This window comes from Triticum aestivum, chromosome 1B (genome assembly GCF_018294505.1).
Source record: "Triticum aestivum cultivar Chinese Spring chromosome 1B, IWGSC CS RefSeq v2.1, whole genome shotgun sequence".
Lineage (NCBI taxonomy): Eukaryota > Viridiplantae > Streptophyta > Magnoliopsida > Poales > Poaceae > Triticum > Triticum aestivum.
Window position 1 is genome coordinate 401,266,676 of NC_057795.1, and position 15,204 is coordinate 401,281,879.

At 44.4% G+C, this 15,204-nt stretch overlaps 3 protein-coding genes across 3 annotated transcripts; 1 reads left to right on the top strand and 2 right to left on the bottom strand.

Moving 5' to 3' along the window:
• Positions 1–336: 336 nt before the first annotated feature.
• On the bottom strand, positions 337–4,264 carry LOC123127317 (uncharacterized). Its single transcript, XM_044546971.1, has 9 exons — positions 3,033–4,264; positions 1,993–2,079; positions 1,801–1,881; positions 1,668–1,700; positions 1,530–1,583; positions 1,391–1,432; positions 1,199–1,277; positions 972–1,042; positions 337–835 (listed from the first exon to the last, which is right to left on the bottom strand). The coding sequence occupies exons 1-9, from the start codon at positions 4,236–4,238 to the stop codon at positions 773–775; spliced, it is 1,716 nt and encodes a 571-aa protein (XP_044402906.1). The 5' UTR covers positions 4,239–4,264; the 3' UTR covers positions 337–772.
• A 3,003-nt stretch (positions 4,265–7,267) lies between these two features.
• LOC123078762 (DDB1- and CUL4-associated factor 8) lies at positions 7,268–9,975 on the top strand. The gene is made up of 3 exons (XM_044501369.1): positions 7,268–7,728; positions 8,445–9,066; positions 9,547–9,975. Exons 1-3 carry the CDS (start codon positions 7,268–7,270, stop codon positions 9,775–9,777), a joined length of 1,314 nt encoding a protein of 437 aa, XP_044357304.1. The 3' UTR covers positions 9,778–9,975.
• Positions 9,976–10,524: 549 nt separating this feature from the next.
• On the bottom strand, positions 10,525–14,452 carry LOC123127349 (uncharacterized). Its single transcript, XM_044547004.1, has 9 exons — positions 13,221–14,452; positions 12,181–12,267; positions 11,989–12,069; positions 11,856–11,888; positions 11,718–11,771; positions 11,579–11,620; positions 11,387–11,465; positions 11,160–11,230; positions 10,525–11,023 (listed from the first exon to the last, which is right to left on the bottom strand). Exons 1-9 carry the CDS (start codon positions 14,424–14,426, stop codon positions 10,961–10,963), a joined length of 1,716 nt encoding a protein of 571 aa, XP_044402939.1. The 5' UTR covers positions 14,427–14,452; the 3' UTR covers positions 10,525–10,960.
• Positions 14,453–15,204: the final 752 nt, after the last annotated feature.

Genomic DNA, 15,204 nt, shown 5'->3' on the forward strand with positions numbered 1-15,204 from the left:
GATGAAGAGGATGTTGAAAATTGATATTGATATAAGTTCATCTGTGTTATTTGGTCCAATTTGGAATAATTGCTAGATGTATAGTTTGAAGTTGTTTGTTTCTTTCGAACTTACTTAATATTTCACTGTGCAGCAGATCAACTTGGGTTTACAGAATTGGATGTTAATGCAGTTGTGGAGAAGAAAAAAGACAAAAAATCCTGCACTAACAGGTCAGTGACCCACATAACTTTATTCCTCTAATTTGAATGTTATGTTTGTTAGGACATAACGTGTGACAGAAAAAATCAATGTAAAACATTTAGTACCATCAATGTGCATCCCATGCAAAAGGTCTGTTTCTTGCACAACGATTGTGCTAACTATGCATACTTGGTTTACTCCAGCCTTACACTCGCAACTAATTAGCTATGTCGAATCAACCTTGTACCTGTAGTGTCAGTTATTGAGTACAATTTACAAACTGAAGCCTGTGGATCTGCTTCTACTTTCGATACTTTACACCACTATTTGCTGCCCTATTGTCAACTGCACAGGATGGAACAGCTAATTTTAATTGACCTTGTACTTGTAGTGTCAATTATCGAATACAATTTACAAACTGAAGCCTGTGGATCTGCTTCTACTTTTGATACTTTACACTGCTATTTGCTGTCCCTACTGCAGAGGATGGAACAGCTACCTTAATTGACCACGGCTATTGATACTGAGTAAGAGTATTAGCATTATAGGCATCTACCATATGTACATCGACATGTATTCAGTAGTTCTTCTATCTGGTATCTGGCTGAACCTCTGCTGGCCTCATATTAATGCTCATTATGAGTGCCACCAACTGCAAGGATGTACAATAGAAGTTCATATATAAAAATCAAGAAATATATACTAAACAAAAAGTGTGCAGTAAGTTTTAAATTCCACAGCACAATATTTTAACCATATTCATAGCAATGTTCAATTAGGGAGCCTACCGTAGCAAATCCAGCACAAGCCAGGCTGAAACCTTTGAAGTTGAAAGGTGTGGTCTCTGATAGGAACCATGCTGTCAAACCAATGGGAAAAAAAACGTTATAGCTAATGACATCTTTGGCTAAGCTTGTGGGAAGTGGCATAGGGATGAAAGAAGTAAGAAGGACATGCTAGACATAATCTGTTGTGAGTTTAGATGTGCTAAGCAAAGATAACGACAGATGCTTACCTGTGAGCGGAGTAAAAACTAGAGGAGATATGACACTTGCAGTTGAGCTGATTCCTGTAATACAGCCTTGAACCATTCCCTAAAATAAACATTGGAAAAGAGAAACTGATTCACAAAGGGTATCTAATATCTTGGTGGAAATAAGCAGCTTCATTTAGTCATGGATTAAATTATGTACATTTAGATTAGTACCTGCTCAGAAGGCCCTACTTTTTTTGATACAATGCTCCTTATCTGTTAAAGAATAGAATCAATAAAAACAAACTATTGACATGGTTACACGAACCGAAAATAAAAGCAAAAGAGGCAATCGCTGATAGATATTACTCACACAAGGGCCGACCAAAATGCTTAGAATCACACAGCTTGCAGCAAGATAAGGGACCTTCAACAAAACATAAAAAATTAGTACGACTAATACCAAAAAATAGCCATCATTCACAAGACCACCATTTGATCAGTTGCATACCCAGAATGACCATGCAATGCTGTATAGGAATCCCTGCAAGATACATGCTAGATCAAATCACATTGGCAAGTTGTTCTTGCAGGAGAATTATATAAGAAAAACTAACAGGACTATGCCATAACAATGCCCTTACATGCACGCAGCTCCCTGTAAGTGCCACGACAAGTAGCTTCTGCTCACCCAGCTTCGGCGCTAAGAAAGGCATCATGGTCAGCTGCATAGATCATAAATCGTAAACTGCTTTTGCCGCACCAAGTGAAATCAAGCACATAATCGATCATAAATTGAAGACGTTGTAGGTAAACATTGCTAAATGAACTCGTACCTGTGAGAAACTTCCTGTAATGCCAATAATAAGCAACAAATTAGCATACTGGTTCTTGGTATAGTGGAATTGGGCCTTCAGGAAATACTGCATTTGTGATTATATCACAAAAGACACAACAGTTAGAAGCATTTTCAGATATCCATGAAGTATAGTTGAAAAACATGCAAGAGATGGATTGTCCATGATGTTCATTTTCAGATCATGTTGTCCATTTTCAGATCATGTTGCTTCAGTAGTTTCATCAAGCTCTGTAGCATCAAAGAACTTGTACAGATGTTCCTTTTTCTGTGTGCGTATGAATGATGCAGCGCACTGAGCACATGTCACTTCAGTAGTTTCTGGTGGGCTGCATTTTTTTTTAAAACATGCAATCAGCTACCCTGGATAAGCTGTTTTTGCAGAATTCAAGAAACAAGATTAACATGGAATTTGACTTTCTTCTGGCAATCCAAATGACAGCACTAGTTATTAGTTACCATCCTGCATGCTTTTTTGCTTTATCATCACAAGTCAAAATCTGGATCGCCTCTAGAGTTTTTTTTTAATCGCCTCTAGAGATTGTTATGCCCGCATGTACAATGTACTTATCAGTCCCAATATCTCAACTGCCAATCGTAGAGAGGATGAGTTTCTAACTACACGTACTTCTAAAAGTAATGGAACACAAACTCTAGCAAATTAATTAATTTCATCCATGCCAATTTTACGTTTGATATATAATCAGGGTCAGCATGTCACTTAACATTTATACGATAAACCATTTAATACGTTAATACATATTATAAGAGAAAGGTAAATAATGACCGTCGTTCGAAGCACACTAGAAAAACAAGTCATTTCCCACTTGACAATTTATAAATGTTGCTGATCCCTATCGAATACTTCTCGATGCACGGAAGTAAGCTCAAATTTGTTTCTAGTTTTCATAAATATACTACCATGTCAGATCTCCATGAGATATAAGGGTGCAATAAAAGTAGGAGATTTTGTATTTCTGCAGAAGACGGCCTGTCAAGGACCTTGATTCAAGGACTCACCTCGTTGAGCACCAAAGAAGGAGGCCACGCCATGATGTAGGGATACAAACTGTTAGGGTAAAGGATAGTGCAGAGCTTATTCAGCTTTGCTGTTTCTAGGCAGAAGGACAGGAACAAACCAGGCAAATCGCGATCCGGCTCACAGTAAGTAGACAAGTACACAAAGCCATTGACAATCGCCAGAATCTTCAGCGCAATGTGATCATGGTCGAAGCAGTGATCGTGCGCATGAATGTCCTGCTCTAACGGAAATGTCTTGTGCTGCGTCCATCTCTCGACACCATCATCATCGGTTCTCTGGAACCAAACCACAAGTGTGAGCTTGACGGTGCTGATGATGCAGAGCCTCCCATCCTTGGTCTCACCAGCCGTGAGCGCTCCTTGCCCTTCGATGTGCGGAGGCAGGTCGATGCGAGAGAAGTGCAATGTCGAGGTGTTCAGCACGCGCGCAAGGGCTCGGCTCCCGTCTGTCCAATAGATGGACCCGTTCACCAGCGTCCCGTTGCCAGAACACTTCTCGTTGTCGTCCCCAGGCTGCATGGCTGCGGCCTCCACAAACGGGAAGACCTGCCACTCCCCGGTCTCTGATGAGAGGACGGCGGCTTGCGCACCGCAAGCTTCGTGGCAGACGCAGATGACGCGGAACGGGCCGCGTTCTTCGTCGGAGGGGAGGACGTGGTACTCGACGTACATGTCTTCGCAGATCTCGCCGGGCGGCCTGGGGAAGAGATCCAGGGCTCGTGTGAGGGGGTCGTAGACGGCCATGTGCCCGGTTTTGTAGCTGGCGAGGACGACGCGCCCGTCGTGGCAGTCCTGGATTAACCACTCGGGGGCGACGCCCTCGATCTCGTCGGGGAGTCGGGTGAGGTGGAAATCGCCGCCGCGGACGGCCGCGGCAAGGTCCGGGTCAGAATGCAGGCGGAGCGGGCGGAAAGCGGGAGTGTCGGACTCGAAGACGTCGAGGAATACGCCGAGGAGTGGGGCCGAGTGGAGCTCGCGGAAGCGGCGGCGGAAGGCGGGGGATGAGCGGACGGCGCGGAGAGAGGCGCGGCAGGTGAGGGCGGCGCGGACGAGGGTGGGGAGGGAGGGCAGGCGGAGGAATATCTCCCGCAGCAGGTCGTCGCCGAGGGCGCATATGGTGGTCGGCGCGGCCGCTGGGGATTTCTGCTTCTTCGGCAGCGGCGGCGGCGGCGGCTCGCATGCCATGGCGCGACCCAGCAAAAGCGTAGGAGGGCTGTGATCTCGTTTCAAGCAAGAAGCTAGGGGAGCGAGGGCCGCGGGCCAAGGAAAGCCCGTCAAAACGCGAGTGACCGGGTCACGGGCCCAGTTGCTACAAAGGACTGGACTAGTCGAGTACTCCCTCCCTCCCTAAATACTCCCTCCGTTCCGATTTACTCGTCGTGGTTTTAGTTCAAATTTAAATTAAAACTACGACAAATAAATCGAAATGGAGGGAGTATAAGTCTTTTTAGATATTTGAGATGGATTATAATATACAAATGTATGTAGACATATTTTAGAGTATAGATTCACTCATTTTGCTTCGTACGTACTCACTTGCTGAAATCTCTAAAAAGACTTATGTTTGGGAATGGAGGGAGTAGACTGCTTGTCTATCCTAAAAAAGTGCTTGTCTCGAAAAAAAAACATGTAGAATGCTTGTCTAAAAAAATAAATGATAACGCCTACATGTGTGCCACGAAGCAATTCCGCCCACACTTTTTTATGGCAACTTTAGTTACAAGAGGATGACAACTTTAGTTGTGAAGCATGAAAAAATTCTGTTTGGATGGCAAATTTCAGTTTTTCTGAGATTTGTTTTTTTTGGATGGCAAATTTAGTGCGAAAAACATGTGGACGGTGTTACTACATGCCACATGTGTGACAGTTACCGGCGTAAAAAAAAGATACATGTAGAATGCTACTCTTCGAAGGAGTACTTGTCGACATTTTTTTTGCGAAATAATTATTGTATTACTCAATCAAGGTTATATCACGCTCGACAGCATCCAACACATCCTTTGGTCCAGACCCTAGCCACACCATTGTTCTACCCTGAGTCCTACCAAAGTTTGCCAAAGCATGACTAGAAAAATTACAATTTCGACGTATATGAGTAATACAAGAGCTATGTTCCGACATGCTAGCTTTAATCTCCTGAATGAGAAACGCGTACTTTGATATGTTTGTGTCTCTGCTTTCAACATGTTGACAGCCGTCAGGTTATCACATTCAATATCAATTGGAAGATTGCTCCATTGTAGAGCTAGCATGATCCCCTCACGGATAGCTAAGATTTCACTCTCGAGCACATCATCACATGAGGATAAATGCCTACAGGAGCTGAAGATAATTTCACCCATATGATCCCGCAATAGCATGCCTGTTCCACCTACTCCATCTTGAACAAAACCATCTGTGTTTAGTTTGACTCTCCCAATAGCTGAGGGCCTCCAACAAGTACCATTTTCTGAACTTTTATTGCATGTGAGTGAGGTACATGGGAGGTAAAGTTGGACAGGGGTTTTGCCTTTAATATGATCAGCATTAGGATGATCTATAACAGATTGAAGTGAAGCCAGATAGCTAGAGAGAAATCTGACAGAAACATCAGTTGGAGGTGCAGGTTTGTTATGTACCAATTCGTTTCGCACATACCAGATACGCCAAAACAACATGAATATTCGAAGTCGAGTAGGCTCATCCAACAGGCATAAAAACTGAATGAAGCAATCTTCACCAGATCTTGTGATAGAGGTCACATCCGGCAACATCCATTCTTCAGAAACATCCCTCCATAGCATTCTAGCATTGATACAGGTAAAAAAAGTGTGAAAGGATTCCTCCTCCTCCGATCCGCAAATGGGGCAAGTCGCATCAAGCTCAAGTTTTCTTCTCCTCTTGTTACACCACGTGGCCAACGAGTCTGTAGCGAGTCGCCAAGTGAAGCTCAGAACTTTTGGAGGACACGCACATGACAATAGGGCCTTCCAGCCCTGCCGTCGTCCATCAGGCCGAGAACTTGAAGAAGAAACATGCCCATTGTATAATTCATCTGAAGCTAACTTATAAGCACTCTTGAGCGCGACGATTGCAGCCTCCTCATGCCAGCTTGTATGTTTGCAAGAGACTAAGCTTGGCTGCATTGATAAATTCGTTGCTGCCTTCCTTGGTGGTAACAGGCTTCAAGGCTTTGCGCAACGCCCGGCTCTGGGGACTAGGGGAGGGATTCTGCTACTTTGGGATGACACGGTCCTCGACGTCTTCGATATCACTGCATCGACCTATTGCCTCTCTGGTACGGTTCGTGCCCGTGCGACTGACGTCTGTTTTAGGGTCACGTCTGTTTATGGGCCAACTGACCACGCCTGCAAAGATGCGTTTTTTGCCGAGCTTATCTCCCACAAGCCTCCTAATGGGACTGCATGGCTGGCCCTTGGGAATTTCAACCAAATTTACCGTGCACGCGACAAAAACAAGAGAATCTTCAACCGGCGTAGGATCAATCGCTTTCGGGCTGCGTTACAATCTTGTGAGCTCAAGGAAATTCACCTCCAGAATCGGCGCTTCACCTGGAGCAACGAGCGGAACAACCCAACTCTCTGCAAGCTTGACTCCTTCTTTTGCAATGCGGAGTGGGATACGACCTTCAACACCCATGTCCTACATGCTCTGTCATCTTCACTTTCCGACCATTGCCCCCTGCTGCTTGCTGATGATAAAGGGCCCAGAAGGCCTAGGTCCTTCAAGTTTGAAACCTTCTGGGCTTCTTTGCCTGGCTTCTCCGAGGTAGTGCAAAAGGCCTGGGACGAGCGCGTCGGGCACTCGGAGCCGTACCAAGTTCTGTACCATAAGCTAAAAAAAACTGCGATCCGTCTATCTAAGTGGAGCAAGAACTTGTTCTCAAGGCTAAGGTTCAGCTCCATGCGGCCCTGCTTGTGATTCTACACCTCGACATCGCGCAAGAGGAAAGGGCTCTCTCTCCTGAGGAGCGAGACTTGCGCACAAGACTCAAGCGGAGGGTGATTAGCTTGGCGGTTCTTGAGAGGTCTAGGAAGAGTCAATGTGCTCGGTTGGCAAATTTGAAGCATGGGGATGCAAACACAAAATTCTTCCACCGATGCATCAATGCCAGAAGGAGGAAAAACCACATTCACTGGATCAAACATGTGCATGGGTGGGTGACCGAACACAAGGAAAAAGAGAAGATCATACATTCCCACTTCACCGAGATCATGGGTACAGGATGCAGTAGCAACAAAGACTTCAACTGGGAGGAGCTTCGCATAGAGACCCATGACTTGCACGACCTAGGCAACACCATCACGGAAGATGAGGTTTGGGCGGCCATAAAGGAGATGCCTAGTGATAAGGCGCCCGGTCCGGATGGCTTCACGGGGGTCTTCTTCAAGAAGTGTTGGGGCATCATCAAGCTTACGGTCATGAGAGTCATCCAGTGTTTTGACTCTCTCCACACCTCCAACCTGCATTGGTTGAATTCTGCCAATGTTGTGCTATTGCCCAAAAAGGAGGGCGCGGAAGGCATCTCTGATTACAGACCTATCAGTCTCATCCACGCCATCGCAAGAATAATTGCCAAGATCCTTTCGCTCCGGCTGGCTCCACACATGGACTGCCTTGTCTCCAACGCGCAAAGTGCATTCATAAAGAGGCGTAGCATACATGACAACTTAATGTGCGTTCGTAATTTTGCTAGGCGCTTACACAAGTGCAAGACCCCGTCTCTTCTTTTCAAGCTGGATATAAGAAAGGCATTTGACTCTGTCAAGTGGGGCTACATGTTAGATCTCCTTTAGCGTTTGGGTTTCCCGGATAGGTTCCGGGCTTGGATTGCCGCACTCCTATCCTCGTCATCGTCTCGTATTCTCTTAAATGGCATCCCCGGCCCTCCCATTAAGCATGGGAAGGGGTTCCGGCAGGGGGACCCCATTTCCCCCCTGCTTTTCGTCATCGCGATTGATCCGCTGCATAAGATTCTGGATTTGGCAACCCGGAAAGGCCTTCTTCACAAGATACGTGGGCGGGGGCCTACGGTGAGAACCTCCCTATATGCGGATAATGCTGCTGTTTTTCTGGCTCCTATCAAAAGGGATGTTGACAATCTGGCTTCCATCTTGAGAGGCTTTGGCGAAGTGACAGGTCTATGCACCAACTTTCAGAAAAGCTCCGTTGTGCCAATTCGATGTGGTCATCTTAATCTTGGGCACACTCTTCAGAGCTTGCCTGCAACTCGTGCTACTTTCCCGGTGAAGTATCTTGGCTTGCCTCTCTTTGTTTGGTGGCTCAGAAAGGTGGATTTCCAATACCTTGAGGACAAGGCGGCGAGTAAATTGGCCACTTGGGACGGCCAAAATATCACTACCATCGGCCGCACGGCACTTGTCAAATCAGTCATTTCATCCCAAGCGATCTACTCAATCACGCCTCCAATTCTTATGCTCGTGTCTACGACACCCGTAAATGCAAGTCGGGTGGATCATCTGATTTCGCTCAGCCATCTGACTGTTATTGTCCACCACATCTTATTGGCAATAAGAATGTTGGAATAACAGGGTTAGCATTCTCTCACCAGAGTGAGTTGCTTGTATCTTACAATGATGAGAATATTTACCTCTTCCCTAAAAATGGAGGGCTGGGACCCGACCCAAAATCATCCGTCAAAATTGGAGGCGGTGAAGGGTCCAACTCAATAGTGTTTGCATCCGGTGAAGATGTTGATCGACCTGCGCCTCAGGTATATGTTGGGCATCGCAATTGTGAGACTGTGAAGGGTGTGACTTTTATTGGGCCAAATCATGAATATGTTGCCAGTGGGTCAGACTGTGGTCGGTTATTTATTTGGAGGAAGAGAGATGGGAAATTTTTACGGGCAATGGAGGGTGATGAATGCATAGTCAATTGTATTGAGCCCCATCCTCATGCTATGACAATTGCAAGCAGTGGAATTGATAATGATGTGAAGCTATGGACTCCCTCTGCCGTTGAACGAGCACAAGTGGTTAATGTTGAGGAGGTAAATCTCCCGGCATTTTATATGGCTCTTATCATCTCAACTTCTAATGGCCTATTATTTTCTATCCTACGTGTAACATTAACTTCATAATTTATAATAAACAAATTCAAGAGCTGACTGATAATTAGTTCTGTACCAAGAAAAAAAATTGTTTAATCTGTAGAAAGAATTTACAAGACTATATATTCTTTCCTCTTGAAAATTCAGAACCCTTCTTTAGCCTTTGAGATGTAAATTCTAGGGTAAATTTGATATATGCCACCACAAACTTTCTAGTTTTGAAATATGCCATTACTATTCTTTGATTTTGAAGCATGCCACTACATCAAAGTTCACAGGCTTTGAAATATGCCATTACTGGACATTAGACAATAATTTACCTTTTCATTCTCATTCGTCTTGGGAAGAAATTTAATTTGTTGGTGTAGATTTTAAGTTGGAACCTTTTGCTTTTATCTTACCATCACATGTATGTTCCAGTTGAAGCCCCGAAAGAGGAAAGCAAAGCTCTGGCAATTTGCCTTGCCGGAGGAATTGGTCTGGCACGTGCTGGCATCACGACGTAGGCAACCAGCGGCTGGAGAAGATTCATCCGAGGATCTTGAAGACAACACAGAATTGCTTAATCTTGTACTGCGAGCTACAAACAGAGATAACTTGTCTGATGAGAGTGATGAGGATGAAGAAACCTCGGATGGCTCTGGAGAATAGAGGCCAATGATCAATTGTCCTTGGGGGATATTGCAAAATTGTGTATATACGATAATAATTACTCCATTTTCATGGATGATAATAGTATTAGTGTGCCTATGTAGCTTGTGATTCTCATCTATGTTAAGATATGTGTGTTTCCAAAAAGGGTACTTTGTTGAGAAATTCGAAATATGGACATAGCGTGCGAGCATCTTCTGAAAATGTGCAACCGAGCAGCTTTGGCGGCACTACTTTTTTAACAGAAAGAAGCAAATACTTTGCAATTACAATTTTTTTTGTGTGGAAAATTGCACCTGTGTTCTTCAATGTCCCGCGCTTGCATGAGTAACCTTGTTTGGTTTGTTTCCACTTTGCTTGCTAAGCATTTTGTTTGATTCATATCCGTTGCTTGTTAAGCTATAATGGTCTGATGAAGAGGATGTTGAAAATTGATATTGATATAAGTTCATCTGTGTTATTTGGTCCAATTTGGAATAATTGCTAGATGTATAGTTTGAAGTTGTTTGTTTCTTTCGAACTTACTTAATATTTCACTGTGCAGCAGATCAACTTGGGTTTACAGAATTGGATGTTAATGCAGTTGTGGAGAAGAAAAAAGACAAAAAATCCTGCACTAACAGGTCAGTGACCCACATAACTTTATTCCTCTAATTTGAATGTTATGTTTGTTAGGACATAACGTGTGACAGAAAAAATCAATGTAAAACATTTAGTACCATCAATGTGCATCCCATGCAAAAGGTCTGTTTCTTGCACAACGATTGTGCTAACTATGCATACTTGGTTTACTCCAGCCTTACACTCGCAACTAATTAGCTATGTCGAATCAACCTTGTACCTGTAGTGTCAGTTATTGAGTACAATTTACAAACTGAAGCCTGTGGATCTGCTTCTACTTTCGATACTTTACACCACTATTTGCTGCCCTATTGTCAACTGCACAGGATGGAACAGCTAATTTTAATTGACCTTGTACTTGTAGTGTCAATTATCGAATACAATTTACAAACTGAAGCCTGTGGATCTGCTTCTACTTTTGATACTTTACACTGCTATTTGCTGTCCCTACTGCAGAGGATGGAACAGCTACCTTAATTGACCACGGCTATTGATACTGAGTAAGAGTATTAGCATTATAGGCATCTACCATATGTACATCGACATGTATTCAGTAGTTCTTCTATCTGGTATCTGGCTGAACCTCTGCTGGCCTCATATTAATGCTCATTATGAGTGCCACCAACTGCAAGGATGTACAATAGAAGTTCATATATAAAAATCAAGAAATATATACTAAACAAAAAGTGTGCAGTAAGTTTTAAATTCCACAGCACAATATTTTAACCATATTCATAGCAATGTTCAATTAGGGAGCCTACCGTAGCAAATCCAGCACAAGCCAGGCTGAAACCTTTGAAGTTGAAAGGTGTGGTCTCTGATAGGAACCATGCTGTCAAACCAATGGAAAAAAAAACGTTATAGCTAATGACATCTTTGGCTAAGCTTGTGGGAAGTGGCATAGGGATGAAAGAAGTAAGAAGGACATGCTAGACATAATCTGTTGTGAGTTTAGATGTGCTAAGCAAAGATAACGACAGATGCTTACCTGTGAGCGGAGTAAAAACTAGAGGAGATATGACACTTGCAGTTGAGCTGATTCCTGTAATACAGCCTTGAACCATTCCCTAAAATAAACATTGGAAAAGAGAAATTGATTCACAAAGGGTATCTAATATCTTGGTGGAAATAAGCAGCTTCATTTAGTCATGGATTAAATTATGTACATTTAGATTAGTACCTGCTCAGAAGGCCCTACTTTTTTTGATACAATGCTCCTTATCTGTTAAAGAATAGAATCAATAAAAACAAACTATTGACATGGTTACACGAACCGAAAATAAAAGCAAAAGAGGCAATCGCTGATAGATATTACTCACACAAGGGCCGACCAAAATGCTTAGAATCACACAGCTTGCAGCAAGATAAGGGACCTTCAACAAAACATAAAAAATTAGTACGACTAATACCAAAAAATAGCCATCATTCACAAGACCACCATTTGATCAGTTGCATACCCAGAATGACCATGCAATGCTGTATAGGAATCCCTGCAAGATACATGCTAGATCAAATCACATTGGCAAGTTGTTCTTGCAGGAGAATTATATAAGAAAAACTAACAGGACTATGCCATAACAATGCCCTTACATGCACGCAGCTCCCTGTAAGTGCCACGACAAGTAGCTTCTGCTCACCCAGCTTCGGCGCTAAGAAAGGCATCATGGTCAGCTGCATAGATCATAAATCGTAAACTGCTTTTGCCGCACCAAGTGAAATCAAGCACATAATCGATCATAAATTGAAGACGTTGTAGGTAAACATTGCTAAATGAACTCGTACCTGTGAGAAACTTCCTGTAATGCCAATAATAAGCAACAAATTAGCATACTGGTTCTTGGTATAGTGGAATTGGGCCTTCAGGAAATACTGCATTTGTGATTATATCACAAAAGACACAACAGTTAGAAGCATTTTCAGATATCCATGAAGTATAGTTGAAAAACATGCAAGAGATGGATTGTCCATGATGTTCATTTTCAGATCATGTTGTCCATTTTCAGATCATGTTGCTTCAGTAGTTTCATCAAGCTCTGTAGCATCAAAGAACTTGTACAGATGTTCCTTTTTCTGTGTGCGTATGAATGATGCAGCGCACTGAGCACATGTCACTTCAGTAGTTTCTGGTGGGCTGCATTTTTTTTTAAAACATGCAATCAGCTACCCTGGATAAGCTGTTTTTGCAGAATTCAAGAAACAAGATTAACATGGAATTTGACTTTCTTCTGGCAATCCAAATGACAGCACTAGTTATTAGTTACCATCCTGCATGCTTTTTTGCTTTATCATCACAAGTCAAAATCTGGATCGCCTCTAGAGTTTTTTTTTAATCGCCTCTAGAGATTGTTATGCCCGCATGTACAATGTACTTATCAGTCCCAATATCTCAACTGCCAATCGTAGAGAGGATGAGTTTCTAACTACACGTACTTCTAAAAGTAATGGAACACAAACTCTAGCAAATTAATTAATTTCATCCATGCCAATTTTACGTTTGATATATAATCAGGGTCAGCATGTCACTTAACATTTATACGATAAACCATTTAATACGTTAATACATATTATAAGAGAAAGGTAAATAATGACCGTCGTTCGAAGCACACTAGAAAAACAAGTCATTTCCCACTTGACAATTTATAAATGTTGCTGATCCCTATCGAATACTTCTCGATGCACGGAAGTAAGCTCAAATTTGTTTCTAGTTTTCATAAATATACTACCATGTCAGATCTCCATGAGATATAAGGGTGCAATAAAAGTAGGAGATTTTGTATTTCTGCAGAAGACGGCCTGTCAAGGACCTTGATTCAAGGACTCACCTCGTTGAGCACCAAAGAAGGAGGCCACGCCATGATGTAGGGATACAAACTGTTAGGGTAAAGGATAGTGCAGAGCTTATTCAGCTTTGCTGTTTCTAGGCAGAAGGACAGGAACAAACCAGGCAAATCGCGATCCGGCTCACAGTAAGTAGACAAGTACACAAAGCCATTGACAATCGCCAGAATCTTCAGCGCAATGTGATCATGGTCGAAGCAGTGATCGTGCGCATGAATGTCCTGCTCTAACGGAAATGTCTTGTGCTGCGTCCATCTCTCGACACCATCATCATCGGTTCTCTGGAACCAAACCACAAGTGTGAGCTTGACGGTGCTGATGATGCAGAGCCTCCCATCCTTGGTCTCACCAGCCGTGAGCGCTCCTTGCCCTTCGATGTGCGGAGGCAGGTCGATGCGAGAGAAGTGCAATGTCGAGGTGTTCAGCACGCGCGCAAGGGCTCGGCTCCCGTCTGTCCAATAGATGGACCCGTTCACCAGCGTCCCGTTGCCAGAACACTTCTCGTTGTCGTCCCCAGGCTGCATGGCTGCGGCCTCCACAAACGGGAAGACCTGCCACTCCCCGGTCTCTGATGAGAGGACGGCGGCTTGCGCACCGCAAGCTTCGTGGCAGACGCAGATGACGCGGAACGGGCCGCGTTCTTCGTCGGAGGGGAGGACGTGGTACTCGACGTACATGTCTTCGCAGATCTCGCCGGGCGGCCTGGGGAAGAGATCCAGGGCTCGTGTGAGGGGGTCGTAGACGGCCATGTGCCCGGTTTTGTAGCTGGCGAGGACGACGCGCCCGTCGTGGCAGTCCTGGATTAACCACTCGGGGGCGACGCCCTCGATCTCGTCGGGGAGTCGGGTGAGGTGGAAATCGCCGCCGCGGACGGCCGCGGCAAGGTCCGGGTCAGAATGCAGGCGGAGCGGGCGGAAAGCGGGAGTGTCGGACTCGAAGACGTCGAGGAATACGCCGAGGAGTGGGGCCGAGTGGAGCTCGCGGAAGCGGCGGCGGAAGGCGGGGGATGAGCGGACGGCGCGGAGAGAGGCGCGGCAGGTGAGGGCGGCGCGGACGAGGGTGGGGAGGGAGGGCAGGCGGAGGAATATCTCCCGCAGCAGGTCGTCGCCGAGGGCGCATATGGTGGTCGGCGCGGCCGCTGGGGATTTCTGCTTCTTCGGCAGCGGCGGCGGCGGCGGCTCGCATGCCATGGCGCGACCCAGCAAAAGCGTAGGAGGGCTGTGATCTCGTTTCAAGCAAGAAGCTAGGGGAGCGAGGGCCGCGGGCCAAGGAAAGCCCGTCAAAACGCGAGTGACCGGGTCACGGGCCCAGTTGCTACAAAGGACTGGACTAGTCGAGTACTCCCTCCCTCCCTAAATACTCCCTCCGTTCCGATTTACTCGTCGTGGTTTTAGTTCAAATTTAAATTAAAACTACGACAAATAAATCGAAATGGAGGGAGTATAAGTCTTTTTAGATATTTGAGATGGATTATAATATACAAATGTATGTAGACATATTTTAGAGTATAGATTCACTCATTTTGCTTCGTACGTACTCACTTGCTGAAATCTCTAAAAAGACTTATGTTTGGGAATGGAGGGAGTAGACTGCTTGTCTATCCTAAAAAAGTGCTTGTCTCGAAAAAAAAACATGTAGAATGCTTGTCTAAAAAAATAAATGATAACGCCTACATGTGTGCCACGAAGCAATTCCGCCCACACTTTTTTATGGCAACTTTAGTTACAAGAGGATGACAACTTTAGTTGTGAAGCATGAAAAAATTCTGTTTGGATGGCAAATTTCAGTTTTTCTGAGATTTGTTTTTTTTGGATGGCAAATTTAGTGCGAAAAACATGTGGACGGTGTTACTACATGCCACATGTGTGACAGTTACCGGCGTAAAAAAAAGATACATGTAGAATGCTACTCTTCGAAGGAGTACTTGTCGACATTTTTTTTGCGAAATAATTATTGTATTACTCAATC